The following is a 19,756-nucleotide window of genomic DNA, read 5'->3' on the forward strand; positions in this document are numbered from 1 at the left end:
GCGCATGCTGGTGGTGGTGAGGCTGGTAGTGGTGGCTCCCCGGCTGATCTTGTGCAACACAGGTTGCACACCACTGTTCGCCGGTCATCCACGCTCTCACTAAAAAACATCCACACCTTTGAACACCTAGCCCTCTACACGGAGGCTTGCCGCGAGGGGGTGCTTTGGGAAACAGTTGGGGGATTCTTCACTCTGACCCTGCCTCTACCCCTGGCCACTCCACTGCCTCTTCCAACCTGTCCTGCTGCTGCACTTGGCTTCCCCTCTGAAGCCCTGTCCTCAGTTGGCTTAGCAAACCAGGTGGGGTCAGTCACCTCATTATCCAGCTGCTCTTCCTCTGAATCCTCTGTGCGCTCCTCCCTCAAATTTACTGCCCTTACTACTACCTCACTGACAGACAACTGTGTCTCATCATCCTCATCCACAAAAAGCTCTTGAGACAGTTGCCGGAAGTCCCCAGCCTCATCACCCGGACTCCGGGAACTTTCCAAAGGTTAGGCATCGGTCACGACAAACTTCTTAGGTGAGAGAGGAACCGTTTTTCCCACTCATGGCAGGAACCCGAGAACAATTCCTGGGAGTCTGCCTGCTCAGAATATGTCATTTTTATGGAGTGAGGAGGCAGGGAGGAAGGAGGAGCAGCAGTGAGAGGATTCAGAGTTGCAGTCCCTAGGCCGGGAGTAGTGGACTGTGTAGAAGACTGTGTGGTCCATACATTGCTGGACACGTTTTCTGCCATCCAAGACAGGACCTGCTCACACTGCTCTATTTGTAATAAAGGTCTACCACGCAGACCCGTAAATTGTGATATGAAGCTGGGGAGCCCAGAAACTTGCCTCTCTCCTAATCCCGCAGCAGCCGGCTGTGATTCACCACGCCCAGGAACTCGGCCTGTGCCCACACCCTCACTTGGACGTCCGCGTCCTCAACCCAAATAAATTACCCCACTGTACAGCACTGACAACTGTGGCTTAATTCACTGCAGACAGAGAATTGTAGATAGCGGAGGCTCTATGCTGTGACTTAAAAAAATTAACCCGCTGTCTTGCGCTGATACCTAGGGGTAATTTACCGCTCGCAGAGACTTATAGATAATAGAGGCTGTATGGAGGGGGAGAAGACTCTAAAGCCAGTGGATAGTGCTGGTAACTGCGGCTATCTCAACCCCACCAAGGAAAGGGTATTGTGAGACGCTCTGCACAGCGGCAGAGCTTAAAGGAGATGTCTCGACGCAGGAGTGGATTTTTTTTTTTGCCCAGTCCCCCTTATTAAGCATACATTACTAAGCCCCCCTGTAAATGACTTTTCTAGCTGGTTTGTACTTACCGTTCCAGCGTTTCAGCAACTTATAAAAATTTTCCCAAGATGGCCGCCGGCTCTTTTCCCTTCGCTTGCTGCAGCCCGACGTGCGCGCTCCCGAGACGCTACCAGCTGTGTCTCCCTGACAACCAGACGCCCCGCAGCCGCCGACCGGCCCCTTGGAGTGAACACGGCCGACCAGTCACCCACCGCCAGGCAGCAGGTAACCGGCGCAGCCCCCCCCCCGGCACAGCGGCAGCCCCCCCATCGCAGCGACAGCCCCCCCATCGCAGCGACAGCCCCCCCCATCGCAGCGACAGCCCCCCCCCCGGCACAGCGACAGCCCCCCTGGCACAGCGACAGCCCCCCCCGGCACAGCGACAGCCCCCCCATCACAGCGGCAGCCCCCCCCGGCACAGCGACAGCCCCCCCATCACAGCGGCAGCCCCCCCCCCCCGGCACAGCGGCAGCCCCCCCATCGCAGCGACAGCCCCCCATCACAGCGGCAGCCCCCCCCCGGCACAGCGACAGCCCCCCCATCGCAGCGACAGCCCCCCCATCGCAGCGACAGCCCCCCCGGCGCAGCGGCAGCCCCCCCCGGCCCATCACTTACCAGGACGGCGGGACAGCTGGGCGGCTTCTCCGGACAGCTCGGCAGCTCTGCACCTTCCTCTAACAGAGGATGGTACAGAATGACCGCTCCAGCGCGCTCCCGAGCAGTGACAGCTCGTCTGCGCATGCGCAGAAGAGCTGTAGCGGGGAGCACACTGAAGCGGCTCGTGCTGAAAGGAGAAGAACGGACTGCGCAAGCGCGTCTAAAAAAGCAAGCTGCCAGCGAATTTAGACGGAACCATGGAGACGAGGACGCTAGCAACGGAGCAGGTAAGTGAATAACTTCTGTATGGCTCATATTTAATGCACGATGTATATTACAAAGTGCATTAATATGGCCATACAGAAGTGTATAACCCCACTTGATTTCGCGAGACAACCCCTTTAAATACTTTGCAGTGGCCCAAGAAATATTACTGTATTTTTTTAGAGGTGAGACCTCTGTCTAATGCACTGCAGACACAGAACGCTATAACTGAAATAGTTTGCAGTAGGCTAGGAAATGTTAGAGTGCAGTTCCACGGTGAGAGCTGGTTGTACGGCACTGCAGGCTGAGAACGCTATTACTGAAAGGCTGGGAACAGGCCTAGATGTGTAATACAAAAATTGATGCACTACTACTCCCAGCCAGTCACAACTATAATGCACACGGTCATATGTAGCACTAAGAAGGAGCATTAGGGTTCTTGTACAGAGGATCAGGAGGACTGTATAGTGTATATAACTTTCCCTATAGAAGAGGCTGTGCCCCAATACTCTGTCTAATGCACTGCAGACACAGAACGGTATAACTGAAGTCGTTTGCAGTAGGCTTGGAAATATTAGAGAGCAATTTCACGATGAGAGCTGGTTGTACGGCACTGCAGCCTGAGAACACAATTACTGAAAGGCTGGGAACAGGCCTAGATGCGTAATACGAAAATTGATGCACTACTACTCCCAGCCAGCCACAACTATAATGCACACGGTCAGATGTAGCCCTAAGAAGGACCGTTGGGGTTCTTGAAGACAGGATCCTACTTTAACACTTTCCCTATATAAGCAGTTCTTTCCCTAATATCTGTATAATACACTGCAGACTGAGAACGCTATAGTTGAAATGGCCTGCACAGCCCTAGATGCTTAAAAAAAAATTGGTGCACTACTGCTCCCAGCCAGCCACAACAGTAATGCACACTATAAAGAGTAGCCCTAAGACGGACCGTTGGGGTTCTTAAAGACAGGATCCTACTCTAACACTTTCCCTATATCAGCAGCAGCACTTTCCCTGACCTCTGCCAGTGTGCGTCTGAGGCGAGCCGCGGGCGGGACCAGTTTAAAGGAGATGTCCCGCGACAGCAAGTGGGGTTAAGCACTTCCGTATGGCCATATTAATGCACTTTGTAATATACATTGTGCATTAAATATGAGCCATACAGAAGTTATTCAATTACTTACCTCCGTTCTCGCGCTGTCTCTGTGTCCCCGTCGCCATGGTGCCGACTAATTTCTGCCACAGCATGCCATTTTAGCCGCGCTTGCGCAGTCTTCTCTCTTCCCTCTGTGTACGAGCTTCTCCAGCGTGCCCGCGCGATACAGCTCGTCTGCGCATGCGCAGACGAGCTATCACTGCACGGGAGCGCGCAGGGGCGGCTATTCAGCTCCCGGCGTCCCTTTAAACAGGGGTGATTCACCCCTAATCAGCAACAGCCAGCCGGGACAACCGACCAGGAGCAGCCAGCCGGGACAACCGACCAGGAGCAGCCAGCCGGGACGATCAGCAGCCGCCAGCCGGGACTAACTCAATATAGCCGCCTGGGTAAGTGAGTTGTCTGCCGTGCTGTGTGCGCTGTGGGGGGGTGGGGGGGGGGGTGGGGGGGTGAGTTTTCTGCGGTGCTGTGGGCGCTGGGGGTGAGTTTTCTGCGGTGCTGTGGGCGCTGGGGGTCAGTTGTCTGCGGTGCTGTGGGCGCTGGGGGTCAGTTGTCTGCGGTGCTGTGGGCGCTGGGGGTCAGTTGTCTGCGGTGCTGTGGGCGCTGGGGGTCAGTTGTCTGCGGTGCTGTGGGCGCTGGGGGTCAGTTGTCTGCGGTGCTGTGGGCGCTGGGGGTCAGTTGTCTGCGGTGCTGTGGGCGCTGGGGGTCAGTTGTCTGCGGTGCTGTGGGCGCTGGGGGTCAGTTGTCTGCGGTGCTGTGGGCGCTGGGGGTCAGTTGTCTGCGGTGCTGTGGGCGCTGGGGGTGAGTTTTCTGCGGTGCTGTGGGCGCTGGGGGTGAGTTTTCTGCGGTGCTGTGGGCGCTGGGGGTGAGTTGTCTGCGGTGCTGTGGGCGCTGGGGGTGAGTTTTCTGCGGTGCTGTGGGCGCTGGGGGTGAGTTTTCTGCGGTGCTGTGGGCGCTGGGGGTGAGTTTTCTGCGGTGCTGTGGGCGCTGGGGGTGAGTTTTCTGCGGTGCTGTGGGCGCTGGGGGTCAGTTGTCTGCGGTGCTGTGGGCGCTGGGGGTCAGTTGTCTGCGGTGCTGTGGGCGCTGGGGGTGAGTTTTCTGCGGTGCTGTGGGCGCTGGGGGTGAGTTTTCTGCGGTGCTGTGGGCGCTGGGGGTGAGTTGTCTGCGGTGCTGTGGGCGCTGGGGGTCAGTTGTCTGCGGTGCTGTGGGCGCTGGGGGTCAGTTGTCTGCGGTGCTGTGGGCGCTGGGGGGGGGGGGGTGATGTGTCTGCGGTGCTGTGGGCGCTGGGGGGGGGTGATGTGTCTGCGGTGCTGTGGGCGCTGGGGGGGGGGGTGATGTGTCTGCGGTGCTGTGGGCGCTGGGGGGGGGGGGTGATGTGTCTGCGGTGCTGTGGGCGCTGGGGGGGGGGGTGATGTGTCTGCGGTGCTGTGGGCGCTGGGGGGGGGGGGTGATGTGTCTGCGGTGCTGTGGGCGCTGGGGGGGGGGTGATGTGTCTGCGGTGCTGTGGGCGCTGGGGGTGAGTTGTCTGCGGTGCTGTGGGCGCTGGGGGTGAGTTGTCTGCGGTGCTGTGGGCGCTGGGGGTGAGTTTTCTGCGGTGCTGTGGGCGCTGGGGGTGAGTTTTCTGCGGTGCTGTGGGCGCTGGGGGTGAGTTGTCTGCGGTGCTGTGGGCGCTGGGGGTCAGTTGTCTGCGGTGCTGTGGGCGCTGGGGGTCAGTTGTCTGCGGTGCTGTGGGCGCTGGGGGGGGGGGTGATGTGTCTGCGGTGCTGTGGGCGCTGGGGGGGGGGGTGATGTGTCTGCGGTGCTGTGGGCGCTGGGGGGGGGGGGTGATGTGTCTGCGGTGCTGTGGGCGCTGGGGGGGGGGTGATGTGTCTGCGGTGCTGTGGGCGCTGGGGGGGGGGGGGGGGTGATGTGTCTGCGGTGCTGTGGGCGCTGGGGGGGGGTGATGTGTCTGCGGTGCTGTGGGCGCTGGGGGGGGGGGGTGATGTGTCTGCCGTGCTGTGGGCGCTGGGGGGGGGGGTGATGTGTCTGCCGTGCTATGGGCGCTGGGGGGGGGAGGTGTCTGCGGTGCATGAATGAATGCATGGCTGGATATGTGTGTATAAGTGCGTGAAATGCATGGATGGATGATGCTGCATGAATGAATGAATGAATGCATGCATGCATGGATGTGTGCAGGCCCCATGGGCGTTTGGATGAGGCGGCCTGGGCGGATGTCTTTGTACGTGAGGATGCGTGTGTAGGGGGTCTATCAATGAAGACCAAAATGCGAATGTTGCCTAAGTGCAAATTTAGAGGAAATATTATATTGAGTAATCATTGAGAACCATAATAATCCTTTACACACAGACTGTCTAGTAAATCAGCATGAGTTCTAGTCTATTGTTGTACATTGCTTTGTCTTTATGCAAGAATAAAAGGCGGCATTTCCAAATATTCCCTCATACTAAGTGTCAAACTACTTTTGCTGACCAAACCCTCATTCCTACAGATTACCATATGGCTGTAAATCAAAAGCCTTCTATACAAAAGGTATCAGCAAAACTGTTTGAAGTGTACAGACGGCTCCATAGTGTCTGAGTGCATTTCTTCCCAAATTAGAATGTAATCTTCAAGGTCCATCAACAATTTGCACATCCAAAGACATGTCATTGTTTCTAGTTTACACATAGAACTGGTTTAGCCACCTACTCGGGAGTCAGCACATTGTTGATAAGTTGGGATTCAGTAAGATAGCTGAATAAAATCTAATTAATCGTACATTTAGTATTCTATAATCAATATTCAAATAAACGCTTGAATATACTTTTTTACATATGATTCTATATGCAAATTCTACTTGCAACTTCCGGTATGTTCTACATATTTGTAATTTCCATAATACCTAACATTATATAACCAAATAACTAGTGTCACATTAATTACACTGTTTCCTTATCTTTCTTATGTTAAGTTATTAAAAATATTGATAGACCCCTATCACGTGCATAAGTCTGTGTGGATGCATGGATGGGGCCGCGTGCGTGCGTTCGTGCGTGCATGCATGCATGTTCAGATGGATGGATGTGTCTGTTGTTCTGTAGCTGTGGGTGGGTGGTTTGGTTGTTGTAGCTTAGCATCTCTGTTGATCTACGCCTTCTTGTCTTTAAAATGCAGAGCGTATACGTTGGAGCGCATCGGTGGCCATTGGAGATTCCAGGGTTTGGACTCGTGATATTCTTCCGAAGTCACTGCAGGACGGTGAGTATTTGCACCACATTTTCTTTCCCACACACAGCAGATCAGTCGCTTTACAACACAAAATCACAATGCCTAGCTGCGTGGTTCCAACTTGCACCACATACTGGAAGAAGGGAGGCGAAAGTTGTCTGCATGTATTTCCAACGAATATCGAAAAAACAAGAATTTGGCTACAGCAGGCTCCTCACATCTTTGTTGATGTTGAAGAGTGGCTTACTAAGATGTCCCAAAAAAAAGATCCTTACAGTTATCGTTTGTGCAGCAAACATTTCTTGGAGGATTGCTACATTACAGTCAGCGACCGTAAGAAATTGAAGCCCGATGCTGTGCCAAGTATATTCCCAACAGCATTGGAAATTGAGACCCTGTTAGCGAAGAAAGGTAAACGTTCAAGAAAACGCAGAAGAAGTGTGGAGACGCAGCAGCCAGAAATTTCAGCCACAGAAACTTCACGGGAAGAAACTTCGCGGGAAGAAACTTCGCGGGAAGAATCTACCCTGGTTGCACCTAGCGCGGTTCAAGAAATGACAGTCGACGTGTATCTCCAAGGTGATGAAACCCAGCTAGAAATTCCTTTCACAGTAATCAGTGAAGGTCGTACAGTCGATGCAAAGGTAATCGTCAATTTCAAAAGACAGTTTGAGCAAAGAGAAACCGACAACGAAGCAAGCAATGCAGGGAGGGGTAAATGCAAGGCCTGTCAAGCAGCGGCAATTAAATCGCAACACAGGACACAACTCCAGTCAAGAAGCATTGGCATCCAATGCAATGAAGTAGAAGCCAGTCCACACCGGAATCCAATTTCATTTAAAATCCCAGAGGGCACTCCGTGCTCTTCTACACCTTTAAAAACCAATATGGGTAATACTGCCTTCCAAGAGATACCAGAAGAGAGCCCAATATCCAAAACAGCCAATGAGGCCGGTAGAATCAATATGCAACCCTCAAATTGCAATATTGCTTCTACTATTGAGGAAAGCCTTTCAAGTGTTTTTTCTGATGATCCAAACGACTCGACATTCAGAGCATCGCAAGCATCGGAGAGTTCCGGTAGTGAGGATTTTGCCATTCCTTCTGATTCCGAAAACCCCTTGAGCTACCCCTTTCCAGAATTTGAAACCTTAGCTCCAACAGAGATGGACCCATCCGCTGAAGAAAAGTACATAGTTTTCAAAAGCTCCTTGATGGGTTTATTTTCAATGATCCCTTGCCCTTACCGAAAGCAATGCTTTCTTAAACTAACTCACGTCAAGATTTTCCCAAAGGGATCAATGGTAATTGTGAAATCTTTCTGTGAAAGAGGCCACACCTGCAACTTGTGGCGAAGCCAACCACTCATCCACAATTGCCCGGCGGGGAACATTTTACTTGCTTCCAGTGTCCTTCTCAGCGGTTCAAATTTTGCAAAAGTTTATAATATGCTACATATTCTGAAACTTCAAGGAATCTCAAAAACCACTTTCTACCGCCACCAACATCACTTATTATTCCCAGTGATAGATAATCATTGGATGCAGCAGAGGGCAAATCTAATAGCTGAAATGAAATCAACACCCTTGTATTTAGCAGGCGATGGGCAATCAGATAGCCCGGGTTTTTCTGCAAAGTACACCGTTTATACTTTTTTGGAGTTGAACAGCAAAAAAATTGTGGGCTTCACGGTGGAACAACTTGTTCCACCTGCTTCGTCAGTATCGCTCGAAACCACTGCATTCCGGAAAACACTACTTGAATTGATCGCCGATGGATTAAACGTTCAAGTAGTCGCAACTGATCGTCATGTATCCATACGTAAGGTAATGCGCCAGGAATTCCCAGAAATTTTGCACGAATTTGATGTCTGGCATGTGGCCAAAGCTGTCGGCAAGCAGTTGCTTGTGGCTTCCAAAAGCACAAACTGCGCAACCATTTCCCCGTGGATATCGAGCCTCAAAAATCATCTGTGGTGGTGTTCGCATACTAGTCCAAAAAATCCCGAATTACTGGTAGAAAAATGGAAATCGGCAACAAATCACATCATCGACGTTCACGAGTGGGAGAACAATGCCCAATATCACCGCTGCAGTCACGCGCTTCTTGAACCGACCACCTCTTGGTTAGCCCCTAACAGTACAGCACATACCAAAGTCAAAACCGTGGTTCTGAAAACCAGTTTACTGAAAGACATCCGCCATCTTTCCAATTTTTGTCACACTGGCGATTTGGAGATTTTTCACGCCAGTGTATTGAAATACAGGCCCAAACGAATTCATTTTTTTTATGACGGAATGGTGGCTAGAACACAACTTGCTGTTCTAGACCACAATTACAATGTAGGTAGGATTCAAAAGCTCAGAAGAACGCAATCAGAACACGGGATAGAGGACCGGAAGTGTTACCGAGTGCAGTACTCCAAAGCACGGAAGGAGTGGATTTTGAAAGCTCTTTATGAGCCAAAGTCCATTGCATTTGTATTTGACATAATTCGTGAGATTGTGATGTTCGCCAAAGGTGAGATGGCCATCTCCTGGCATTCAAAATCCTCAGAATTCCCACATAATATTGCACCTGTTGTGAAACCCAGTGAAGAGGAATTGGTTCACAAATTTCAAAGTCGATTTCCAAGGTAATCAAGAAAAAACAACACACTTTAACAAAAAATTTAGTAATATTTTTGAATCATGTGCAACTATTGTTTCATGTCTGTCTATTGTAAATACGTGAACTTCAATTTTCAACGTTTCGTCTGTCTTATCTGTGTCTCTTTACTTGCTTGGTCTTTTGTATAGTTTACATGTGCGTTCTAATCTTATTTCCATGTGTGCATAGTGATATTTATTTAACATTTTGGTCGCTTATCCTTATTTATTTCCTATGCCCTCTAGTCCCTTTTGTTAATCGCATTTACATCCCTTTGTACTCTTTGCAATCACCTGCATAAAATGCCTTTTTTGTATAGAATGTATAACTGGTACAATGTGAAACGTTGCCGGTCTTATCCCATAAATCATATGCATTTTTCCACGGGTGTTTCAAAGTAATTTAACATTTTTTTTATTAATTTTTAAGATTTTGTAACAAATTCGGTCCTTTACGGTAGAATTTTTAGTTAGGGAATTTTTAAATTTTTTTAGATAGGTCTCGCAAGAGAATGAGGATCCTTGTCGTGGATTGCGGGCTTACGGTAAAATGACCCAATTAATGACACTTATTTAAAAATATAGCAATAATATTTATAAAATGTTTTTGCACAAATTCTTAATTTGGTCATTTTATTAACCAATACCTCATTGCAAATTTTTTGATTTAAGTTATTGCACTAACATTAATTACATAGTAGGTGCATGTGTTTGCGAATACATACGCACGCGCACCTTGTCCACGTGTACATGCATTCGTCTGTCTGGGAGATATATAATCTCTCTCATACACACCCACACAGAGATATATTATATATATATATATATATACATACATACATACATACATACGTGTGTGTCTATGTATGTATGTCGCAATATATATGTCGTCGAGACGTTAGTAATATATATATATATATACACACACACATATATATATACGTGTGTGTCTATGTATGTATGTTACAATATATATGTGGTTGAGACGTTACAAATTTTTTTTTAGATTATATATATATATATAAAGTGTGTGTGTATATGTACACGCATATATACCCACACATATTTTGGTGAATAAAACTATTTTTATCCATCACACCATCGATGTTGGGAGTGCATTGTAGCTATTACAGTACTTTCTACTGACTTCAGCACTGGACAGCTCCCTGCTATAACGAAGCCTTGCCTCGCTGTGCAGGGGAAAGGTTCAGCACTGGACAGCTCCCTCCTCCCTTATAGAGACCTGCAAACGAATACACAGACAGATAGAGAGACAGATAGAGAGACAGATAGAGAGACAGATGTGTGTCAAAATACATACACACACAACCCACAGTTTGTGTGTGTGTGTGTGTGTGTATATATATTATACACACTAACATACGCATATGTAGTTATGTATATACATACTGATGGAACTATTAGTGATTATGGTCGAGACGTTACAAATAAAAGCCACACACTGTATATATTTCCCAAAAAAATTTATTAACATTTTTAAATATGTAAATCATGAAAACAACATTGCACAAAATAAAACATTCCTACAGGTTCAAATGGAAATCCAAATTGTTTTCCGTCAGGTCCATGTAGAATTGAAAACCCGTGTAAGTTCCATGCGGATCTGGGTAAGCTGTACGTATAGAGTTTATAACGCATGCTGGTATGGGGATTCTATTGTTTTTCCCCAAGAATCCGTGTATCCATGCTGTATAAGAGCGATATGCGCCCACACGCATAACCCTAAAAAAAAATTAAAAATAACAATTAATATTTCTAAACTGATTAAAACATTTTAAATAGTCTACATGAAACAAAAAAAAACCCCATTGATATCTTATGTTTTTCCAGGTTGTCTTTTTCACTAACCTTTTTTCCTTTTCCACTTATATTTTTCCTTTGTTAAAAATTATACTTGTATTGTGTTGTACAATAAAATTATTATAAATACCTATTGTTTGTGATGTCGTACTGTCTCCGGGTGACCAGTGCCGATAGTCTTATGGCGTGTTCTAGGTTTTCACGTAAAAGCGCATACTGGGCAAATAATGGATGTTGTGTCACACATAGGCATGTTTCCGGTAAAATCTGTAGGACCACATCGTGTTCTCGGCAACACACACACTCTGCCACTGTGGGCATGCAAATGCACTGCCCACAGTGACACCACTCTTTGTTGCCAAGCCTGCCATGGGGATCTTCAGTGGATCCTGAAGCACCCGCTTCTGGTGGACCCTGCGGATCGTTCTGAAAACACTGTAGACTGCTTATGTCCGCCTGAGCATATAGCGAGTCTAACAGTTGTTGTTGAACCTAAGAAGGGATTAATATGAAGAATAATGTATTTAATGTTTTAGTAAAAAAGGAAGGGGTACATTTTTAATTGTATGGTGTGGCTGAAAGCGGCATGATCATCCTTATTAGGCAGGGCACTGATTCCTGTATGTATATGTGCATACATACACAGACGTACGTACGAGTTTGTATGTATATACACAGATGTACGTAAGTGTTTCTATGTATATACTGACCTACGGGTGTGTATGCATTAACACGTACACGTGTGTGTGTGTGTGTGTGTGTGTGTACACACACGTAAGTGACTGTATATACACATACACTCGTTCCTACGTGTGTACGTATATACACACACACTCGTTCCTACGTGTGTACGTATATACACACACACACTCGTTCCTACGTGTGTACGTATATACACACACACACTCGTTCCTACGTGTGTACGTATATACACACACACACACACACTCGTTCCTACGTGTGTACGTATATACACACACACTCGTTCCTACGTGTGTACGTATATACACACACACACTCGTTCCTACGTGTGTACGTATATACACACACACACTCGTTCCTACGTGTGTACGTATATACACACACACACTCGTTCCTACGTGTGTACGTATATACACACACACACTCGTTCCTACGTGTGTACGTATATACACACACACTCGTTCCTACGTGTGTACGTATATATACACACACACTCGTTCCTACGTGTGTACGTATATACACACACACTCGTTCCTACGTGTGTACGTATATACACACACACTCGTTCCTACGTGTGTACGTATATACACACACACACTCGTTCCTACGTGTGTACGTATATACACACACACACTCGTTCCTACGTGTGTACGTATATACACACACACACACACACTCGTTCCTACGTGTGTACGTATATACACACACACACACACACTCGTTCCTACGTGTGTACGTATATACACACACACACACACACTCGTTCCTACGTGTGTACGTATATACACACACACTCGTTCCTACGTGTGTACGTATATACACACACACACTCGTTCCTACGTGTGTACGTATATACACACACACACTCGTTCCTACGTGTGTACGTATATACACACACACACTCGTTCCTACGTGTGTACGTATATACACACACACACTCGTTCCTACGTGTGTACGTATATACACACACACTCGTTCCTACGTGTGTACGTATATATACACACACACTCGTTCCTACGTGTGTACGTATATACACACACACTCGTTCCTACGTGTGTACGTATATACACACACACTCGTTCCTACGTGTGTACGTATATACACACACACACTCGTTCCTACGTGTGTACGTATATACACACACACACTCGTTCCTACGTGTGTACGTATATACACACACACACACACACTCGTTCCTACGTGTGTACGTATATACACACACACACACACACTCGTTCCTACGTGTGTACGTATATACACACACACTCGTTCCTACGTGTGTACGTATATACACACACACTCGTTCCTACGTGTGTACGTATATACACACACAGTGTGTGTGTGTGTGTGTGTGTGTGTGTGTGTGTGTGTGTGTATATATATATACCCACACACACACGAAATATATTGAAATAATAACTTGTACGGGACTGATGCCTAGTTGCGGTTTCAAACATTAAACCAAAAAATTTTTAAACATATTTCAAGACATACCGCAGAACATTGCCGACTTTCGGGGAAATCCTCCTCATTTTCCTCGCTCTCAGATTGGCAGTCCTGTTAAAAATAAAATAGAAAAATTATTATGTTTATTGGCATTGGTTTGCTGCAACATTTCCATTTTCAGCAAAAACTGACCTCTCCAAAAGAATCTGATGAATAATCCAGCTCCTCAAATTCAAGATCTTCCTGGAACATGTTGGAGCTTGAATTGTACTACAAAAAAACTAGAAGAAAAAAACAAAAAAAAAACCAAGTTAGTGGCACTTCAAGAACAGTTATGGAAGCAGCAGCATTTTCTAATAACAATCTTTTAAAATGTCCATGGCAGGCATAATTTAGGCAAATTTTAGATTGATTACTGGGCGATTGTGGACAGATTGTTGATAGCTAGCATTATCCACAGTCTGTAGGCAGATAGCATGCATATTGTATGTAGAATGCAGGTAAATAGTGTCGATTGAAGGCAGTGTTTGTTGTGTAGGTTGCATGCAGATGCTATGTCTATTCCATGCAAATTTTCCGAAGATTGCATGATTATTGTAAGAATGAATGGTGCAGAATGTATGCTGATTCAAAGCAGTTTGCAGTCACATGTACATTGCAGCACATGAAAGCACACGGCAGCCAAAAAAGAAAAAAAAAAAAAAGACATGGAAGCACACAGCAGGCGCAAAAAAGAAAAAAAAAATGGAAGCACACGTCAGGCACAAAAAAAAAGCAGCACACGGCAGGCACAGAAAAAATAAGCAGCACACGGCAGGCACATGTTAGAACACGGCAGGCACACGGAAGCACACAGCTGGCCCAAAAAAAAGGGAAGCACACGGCAGGCAAAAAACAAAAAAAACCCCCAAAAAACATGGAAGCACACGGCAGGCAGAAAAAAAAAAAGGGGACCACGCCAAGCACATGGAAGCACACGGCAGGCACAAAAAAAAAAAAAAATTACACTGCAGGCACATGAAAGCACACAGCAGGCACAAAAAAACAAACAAAAAAAAAAAAAAACCCCCCAAAAAAACCAAGGCGAATGGAAGCAGGCGGCATGCGCAATAAACACTGCTGTCGCCATAGCAGCACACAGCAGGGAAAAAAAAACGCAGCACATGGCAGGCACTATAAAAATGAAATACACATTGCTATACAGGGCATGCAGAATACATTTAAAAATGCACAGACTCACTGCATAAGGCAATGATCCTGTGCTAATCAATGCATAAAAGAGTACAGAGGAAAGGTGTACTTACCGGAGCTTCTGTGTAGTGAAGAGATGGGAGAAACAGCTGTTTGCTGTTTTCTCCGGTAGACAGCACCTCCCCGCTGTGACGCTTTCTGCCGACCAGCCAATCAGGCGGCTGGATCGGCGTTCCATTCATTTACAAGAACACGCCTCCACCGATGACGTCAGTCACCTGCTCACGTGACCGGCGTCTCGGGAGCGCGCATGAGGCATCCAGGAAGAGCGAGCGGTGCACCCTGGAACGCACCCAGGGACCCAGCAGGCGCCATCTTAGAGGGAGAAGTTTTAAAAGTCATTTTTTCTGCGGACTTGTAAGTACAATGCGGTTTATAACCGCTCACAAGGGCTGCTTAATGTCGGGGGGTGACAGGGGGAATGGGCTAATATTAAATTTTGGCTTTCTGCCTCGGGACATCTCCTTTAAGTACTCGGCGGTCACCTGATCTCGCCAGCCACTCACTACTGCGGGGGAAGAGAGGGCTGGCACGTCACAGCAGGAAGTAGTAATGCCTTCCTTGCATGTCTATTGGCTAGAAAATGGCGCTAAACATGCGGGGAAGGAAATGCAATTGACTCGAGTACCGCGTGGTGTTCGTCTCGAGTAACGAGCATCTTGAGTATCCTAATGCTCGGACGAGTGTGCTCGCTCATCTCTAGTGATCGGGCTTATCCTTACCATATTTTGCAACAAGCATACCATAAAGACCTACAGCAGTATAAGACCACTCTTTTACATGATTCACAATGGGATAAAGAGTCTGAACAAACTATCAGACTCATTACCACTTTTAATGGAGCTGCCCAACATGTAAGACATATTATTAATCCACACTAGGACATACTGTGTGTGGACCTGGACTTGAAAGCTGTTGGTACTTACCCCTCCATAGCATATTGGCGGGACAGATCATTAAGAGATAGATTGGTCCATAGCAACTATGTGGCTAATCGTCCTAGTGTGTCGTTGTTGGGTCACTCGTTGTGGGGTGTTATCGGTGCAATGGTTGTATGGGATGTCCATCTATACACAGGGGTCCTTCTTTTTGGAGTGAGCAATCTTGCCAACAGTGGGATATTAGATATTTCATCAATTGCAAGTCTAGGGGAGTAGTTTGCTTGGCCAGATGGCAATGCGGCAAGTAGTATGTGGGTTAGATAATGAGAGGGTTTGAAGAAGAATTGGCTTACATATTAATGAAATATGACATAATAGGGATGCTGCAATTGCTCACCATTTCAATGCTAAACATGCAGGCTAAATTAATTACATCAAATTTATGGGTATTGATTTAACCCCTTGAGTGGCACGCCCAGAAATTTTCCGGGACGAGCTTCACTGCTCATAGCAACATAGCCCGGAAGATTTCCGGGCTATGTATCACTATGGGAGCTGCAGAGCACAATGCCACAAGCTGTGACAGTGTGCTCTGCCTGCACAGACCCACACAGAGCAGTGCAAGGGCTTTGAAAAACCAGCAGAAGATATTGCCGATGTGCCGGCAATCTCTTGCTTTGTTTACAGGTTGCCATAGAGACCATCGGCTTGTCAGAAGCAAGCCGATGGTCTCTGTGGCAGGGAGAGCTGGTTGTTAGCTGTCAGAGGACAGCTAGGTACTAGCTCTTACAGCAGAGATCAGAGAAAACCTCCGATCTCTGCTGTGTTAACCCCTTACATGCTGCAGTCTATGTGACTGCAGCATATAAAGGGCTGTCACTGCAGCATGTAAAGGGCTGTCACCATCGGACCCCCGGAATGTGATCAGGGGGTCCTGATGGGTCCCTGTGGAAGTCCCCTAAAGGGACAAAAAATTAAAATAAAAAAATAATAATTAAAAAAAAAAGTTAAAAAATTATAAAAAAAATAATAAAAACACTTGTCTCCCTTTACTTTGTAAAAAATCAAAAATACAATCACACATGTGGTATCCATGCGTCGTAATGACCCAGAGAAGGAAGTTAATACATTATTTAACCCCTTAATGACATGGCCCCTTTTTTTCTTTTTTCCCCATTTCTTTTTTTCCTCCCCCGTTTAAAAAAATCACAACTTGTCCCGCAAAAAACAAGCCCTCATATGGCCATGTCAATGGAAAAATGAAAAAGTTATGGCTCTTGAGACGCAACTGCAAAATTAGTTGAAATTCAATGATTAGACCATTTAAAAAAACCTGCCCTGGTGGGCACGACAGGGTGGTAGACAACCCGCCACTCAAGGGGTTAATATTCCCTCCTACATGTGGAGTGAATTGAGATTTGTTACTACGAAGAGAGACATTTTTGATTGACATCCTGCACACTGTGGGACCTGAGAGGTTAAATGACAGATTACATTTTCAATGCTTTTTATAAATTTGCTGATGGTGTATTTTGCAGTTTCCCCATTCTGTTCAGCCTTGGATGTAAACATGAGATGACCAGTGGATGTGAAAACCATCAAAAAAATGCCCCCGATTGTGTGGCTATATGTAAAGCTCTTCCCTGAAAAACAATGCAGGGGTGCCGGCAGACCATTGTTTTCAATGGAGCCGCCGGCAGCAGCCGCAGCTCCATTGACAACAATGCGTGCATTCGGAATGGTGCATGCATGTCCTATCTTTGCAGAAACACGCCTGTAAAGCACAGACATGTGCATGCACCATAGGGAATGCAATGTTGCAAATACAAGCGTGTTTTTGTGCGTGCGTATGCACGCAAAAAACACGCTCGTATGAAGCCACCCTTACTCAGTACTTTGATGCTGTTTTTTCCTCTATTAGTCCCCTGATGAGTCTGTGGGTATGATAACACATGATAGGACCTTCTGCCACTATCTCTGATTCCCCTGTTTGTATTCCCTGTATAACTTAAAGGGGTTGTCCCGCGAAACAAAGCGGGGGTATACACTTCTGTATGGCCATATTAATGCACTTTGTAATGTACATTGTGCATTAATTATGAGCCATACAGAAGTTATTCACTTACCTGTTCCGTTGCTAGCGTCCCCGTCTCCATGGTGCCGTCTAATCTTCAGCGTCTAATCGCCCGATTAGACGCGCTTGCGCAGTCCGGTCTTCTCCCTTCTGAATGGGGCCGCTCGTGCTGGAGAGCGGCTCCTCGTAGCTCCGCCCCGTCACGTGTGCCGATTCCAGCCAATCAGGAGGCTGGAATCGGCAATGGACCGCACAGAAGACCTGCGGTCCACTGAGGGTGAAGATCCCGACGGCCATCTTCACAAGGTAAGTAAAAAGTCACCGGAGCGCGGGGATTCGGGTAAGTACTATCCGTTTTTTTTTTTAAACCCCTGCATCGGGTTTGTCTCGCGCCGAACGGGGGGGCTATTGAAAAAAAAAAAACCCGTTTCGGCGCGGGACAACCCCTTTAAAATAGAGTGATTAAAGGATTTTCTAGTTCTTAGGGTGTCCGTGGAGACATTCTTTTCCGGGCAATCTCCCTGCATTGTTGCTACATAGGATGATATAGTTATTAGGGATACTTAGGGACAGCTTGTCACTCCCTTCTCAGTTCACCCTTAGGAGGAAACTCCTGTGGACAGTTAGCTGTTCTCATGGAACAACCATACTTAGCCAATTGGATGAGTCTAAATGAGCTGGAAGGTCCATTTCCATCATTATCAATATTACCTTAATTGCTACTGAAGTCTGCTTTGCCATAGGTCATCTTCATATGGCTATATTTTGATTACCCTTTACATACATGTGCTATGGCGTTATACATGTGTCAATTATCAATGTCCATTTTTGGCATATTGGATTTTGACTATTATGAATTATTGAGACATCGCATATTTTAACTTTCATTCTATTAAAGGTTACATTTTAAATTTGACATTATTCACCCTTTCCGTATCTTGATGTATTTTGGTGAATTCACAGTATGAGATCCATAATACTTGTAAGGGTCTATTGGAAACTTTTGCATTTATTGGGGTATGCCTGGTTCATTCTCCACTGGTCTAGATAATGATGCTTGGCTCACAGAAGCCAAAGATGTCTGACAGACAATTTTCCCAAAAGAAGCACATCCCCTCTTTTTAACCCCTTAAGGACCAGGTTGTTTTGTACCTTAAGGACCAGACACTTTTTAGGGATTTTACCCATGTGGCGGTTTTACTGCTCTATTTTTTTTCCTTTAGCTACCAAAATTATGTTTGCTGCCTTTTTTTTCATGACATATTGGACTATTTTTTAAATATCTTTTTAACTGACTTTCTTTTCCGTTTTTTAGTTTTATTGGGGCTAAAATGCTAAAAAAAAGAATTTGTTTAACATTTATAGTTTTAAAAAAAAATTATTTTCATATTTACACTAAAATAAAGTTTGGGAATGGGTTCCTCTATTTATTTCAGATGTTATGATATATAGTATGTATGGTTTTGGCTTACAGGGCGCATACGGCGACGGTTTTTGTTGGTGTCTGCTTTGTGTTATTCTCTTTCTTTTGTATGTATTGTTGTTTTATTCTGTTGTTTTGTTTTACTTCTGTATGTAATTGTGTATTTTACTATCTGTGTCCCCCATGACGTCATGTAAGACCTCTGGGGGACATTCATTTTTTTTTTTTTACTTTATTTGACACTTTCCCACTGTAGCTAAGGCGTCCATAGGAGCCCTAGTTACAGGGGAAAGCAACCCCTGTGGTGACATTAGTCACCTGCAGAGCTGCCAGGGTCTAGTCTGACCCTCCAGCTCTGCAGTAGCAGGGAATCCCGGGAGGTCACATGGCCCCCCGAGGCTCCCGTAGTGAAAGTAAATGCTACTTTCACTTTCCCCATACAGTGATCATTGAGCACTGTATATCGGGGAAGCAGAAGGCAGGAAGGGTTTAAAACCCCTCCTGCCTTCTGCTCCGGGTTATCAGCTGTCACTAACAGCTGATAACCCGTTTCTGCCTCTGACTGATTGCAGAGACAGGAGACTTAGAGCACCGCCGTAATTTTACTTTCGGCGGTGCTCTAAGCCCAGGACCAGCCACCGTAAATTTACAGTGGCTGGTCCTAAACGGGTTAAACTGCCTTCTGTAAACTCACTAAAGTCTATTGAGATTATCATGGTGGAATATGCAAAGTTTGGAAAACTATCTGAAACAGGGGATTGTACCACGTGGACTATGGATTACTTTATTGCCAGCCACAAGGTGTAGAACCCCCTCTCTAATGAAAAAAATGGGAAGGCTAAGCCACCGCAAGTTTGCTTAAATTTATACAGCTGTTACTTGGTGAGAAGAAATCAAATCTTGAGGCACTTATTGCTAAATTGAAGGAACAAATTGAAGTTACATGTAAATTTACCAATGAAACAGACTTCTTGAGTAAAGAA

The 19,756-nt window shown here is 46.4% G+C and overlaps 1 protein-coding gene across 1 annotated transcript; it reads right to left on the reverse strand.

The window, feature by feature from the left end:
* Nucleotides 1-10,719: 10,719 nt before the first annotated feature.
* On the reverse strand, nt 10,720-14,498 carry LOC136577923 (uncharacterized). The gene is made up of 5 exons (XM_066577841.1): nt 14,449-14,498; nt 13,337-13,425; nt 13,193-13,255; nt 11,127-11,488; nt 10,720-10,918 (listed from the first exon to the last, which is right to left on the reverse strand). Exons 2-5 carry the CDS (start codon nt 13,394-13,396, stop codon nt 10,720-10,722), a joined length of 684 nt encoding a protein of 227 aa, XP_066433938.1. The 5' UTR covers nt 13,397-13,425; nt 14,449-14,498.
* Between the last annotated feature and the right edge of the window lie 5,258 nt (nt 14,499-19,756).

This window comes from Eleutherodactylus coqui, chromosome 8, assembly GCF_035609145.1.
Source record: "Eleutherodactylus coqui strain aEleCoq1 chromosome 8, aEleCoq1.hap1, whole genome shotgun sequence".
NCBI lineage: Eukaryota > Metazoa > Chordata > Amphibia > Anura > Eleutherodactylidae > Eleutherodactylus > Eleutherodactylus coqui.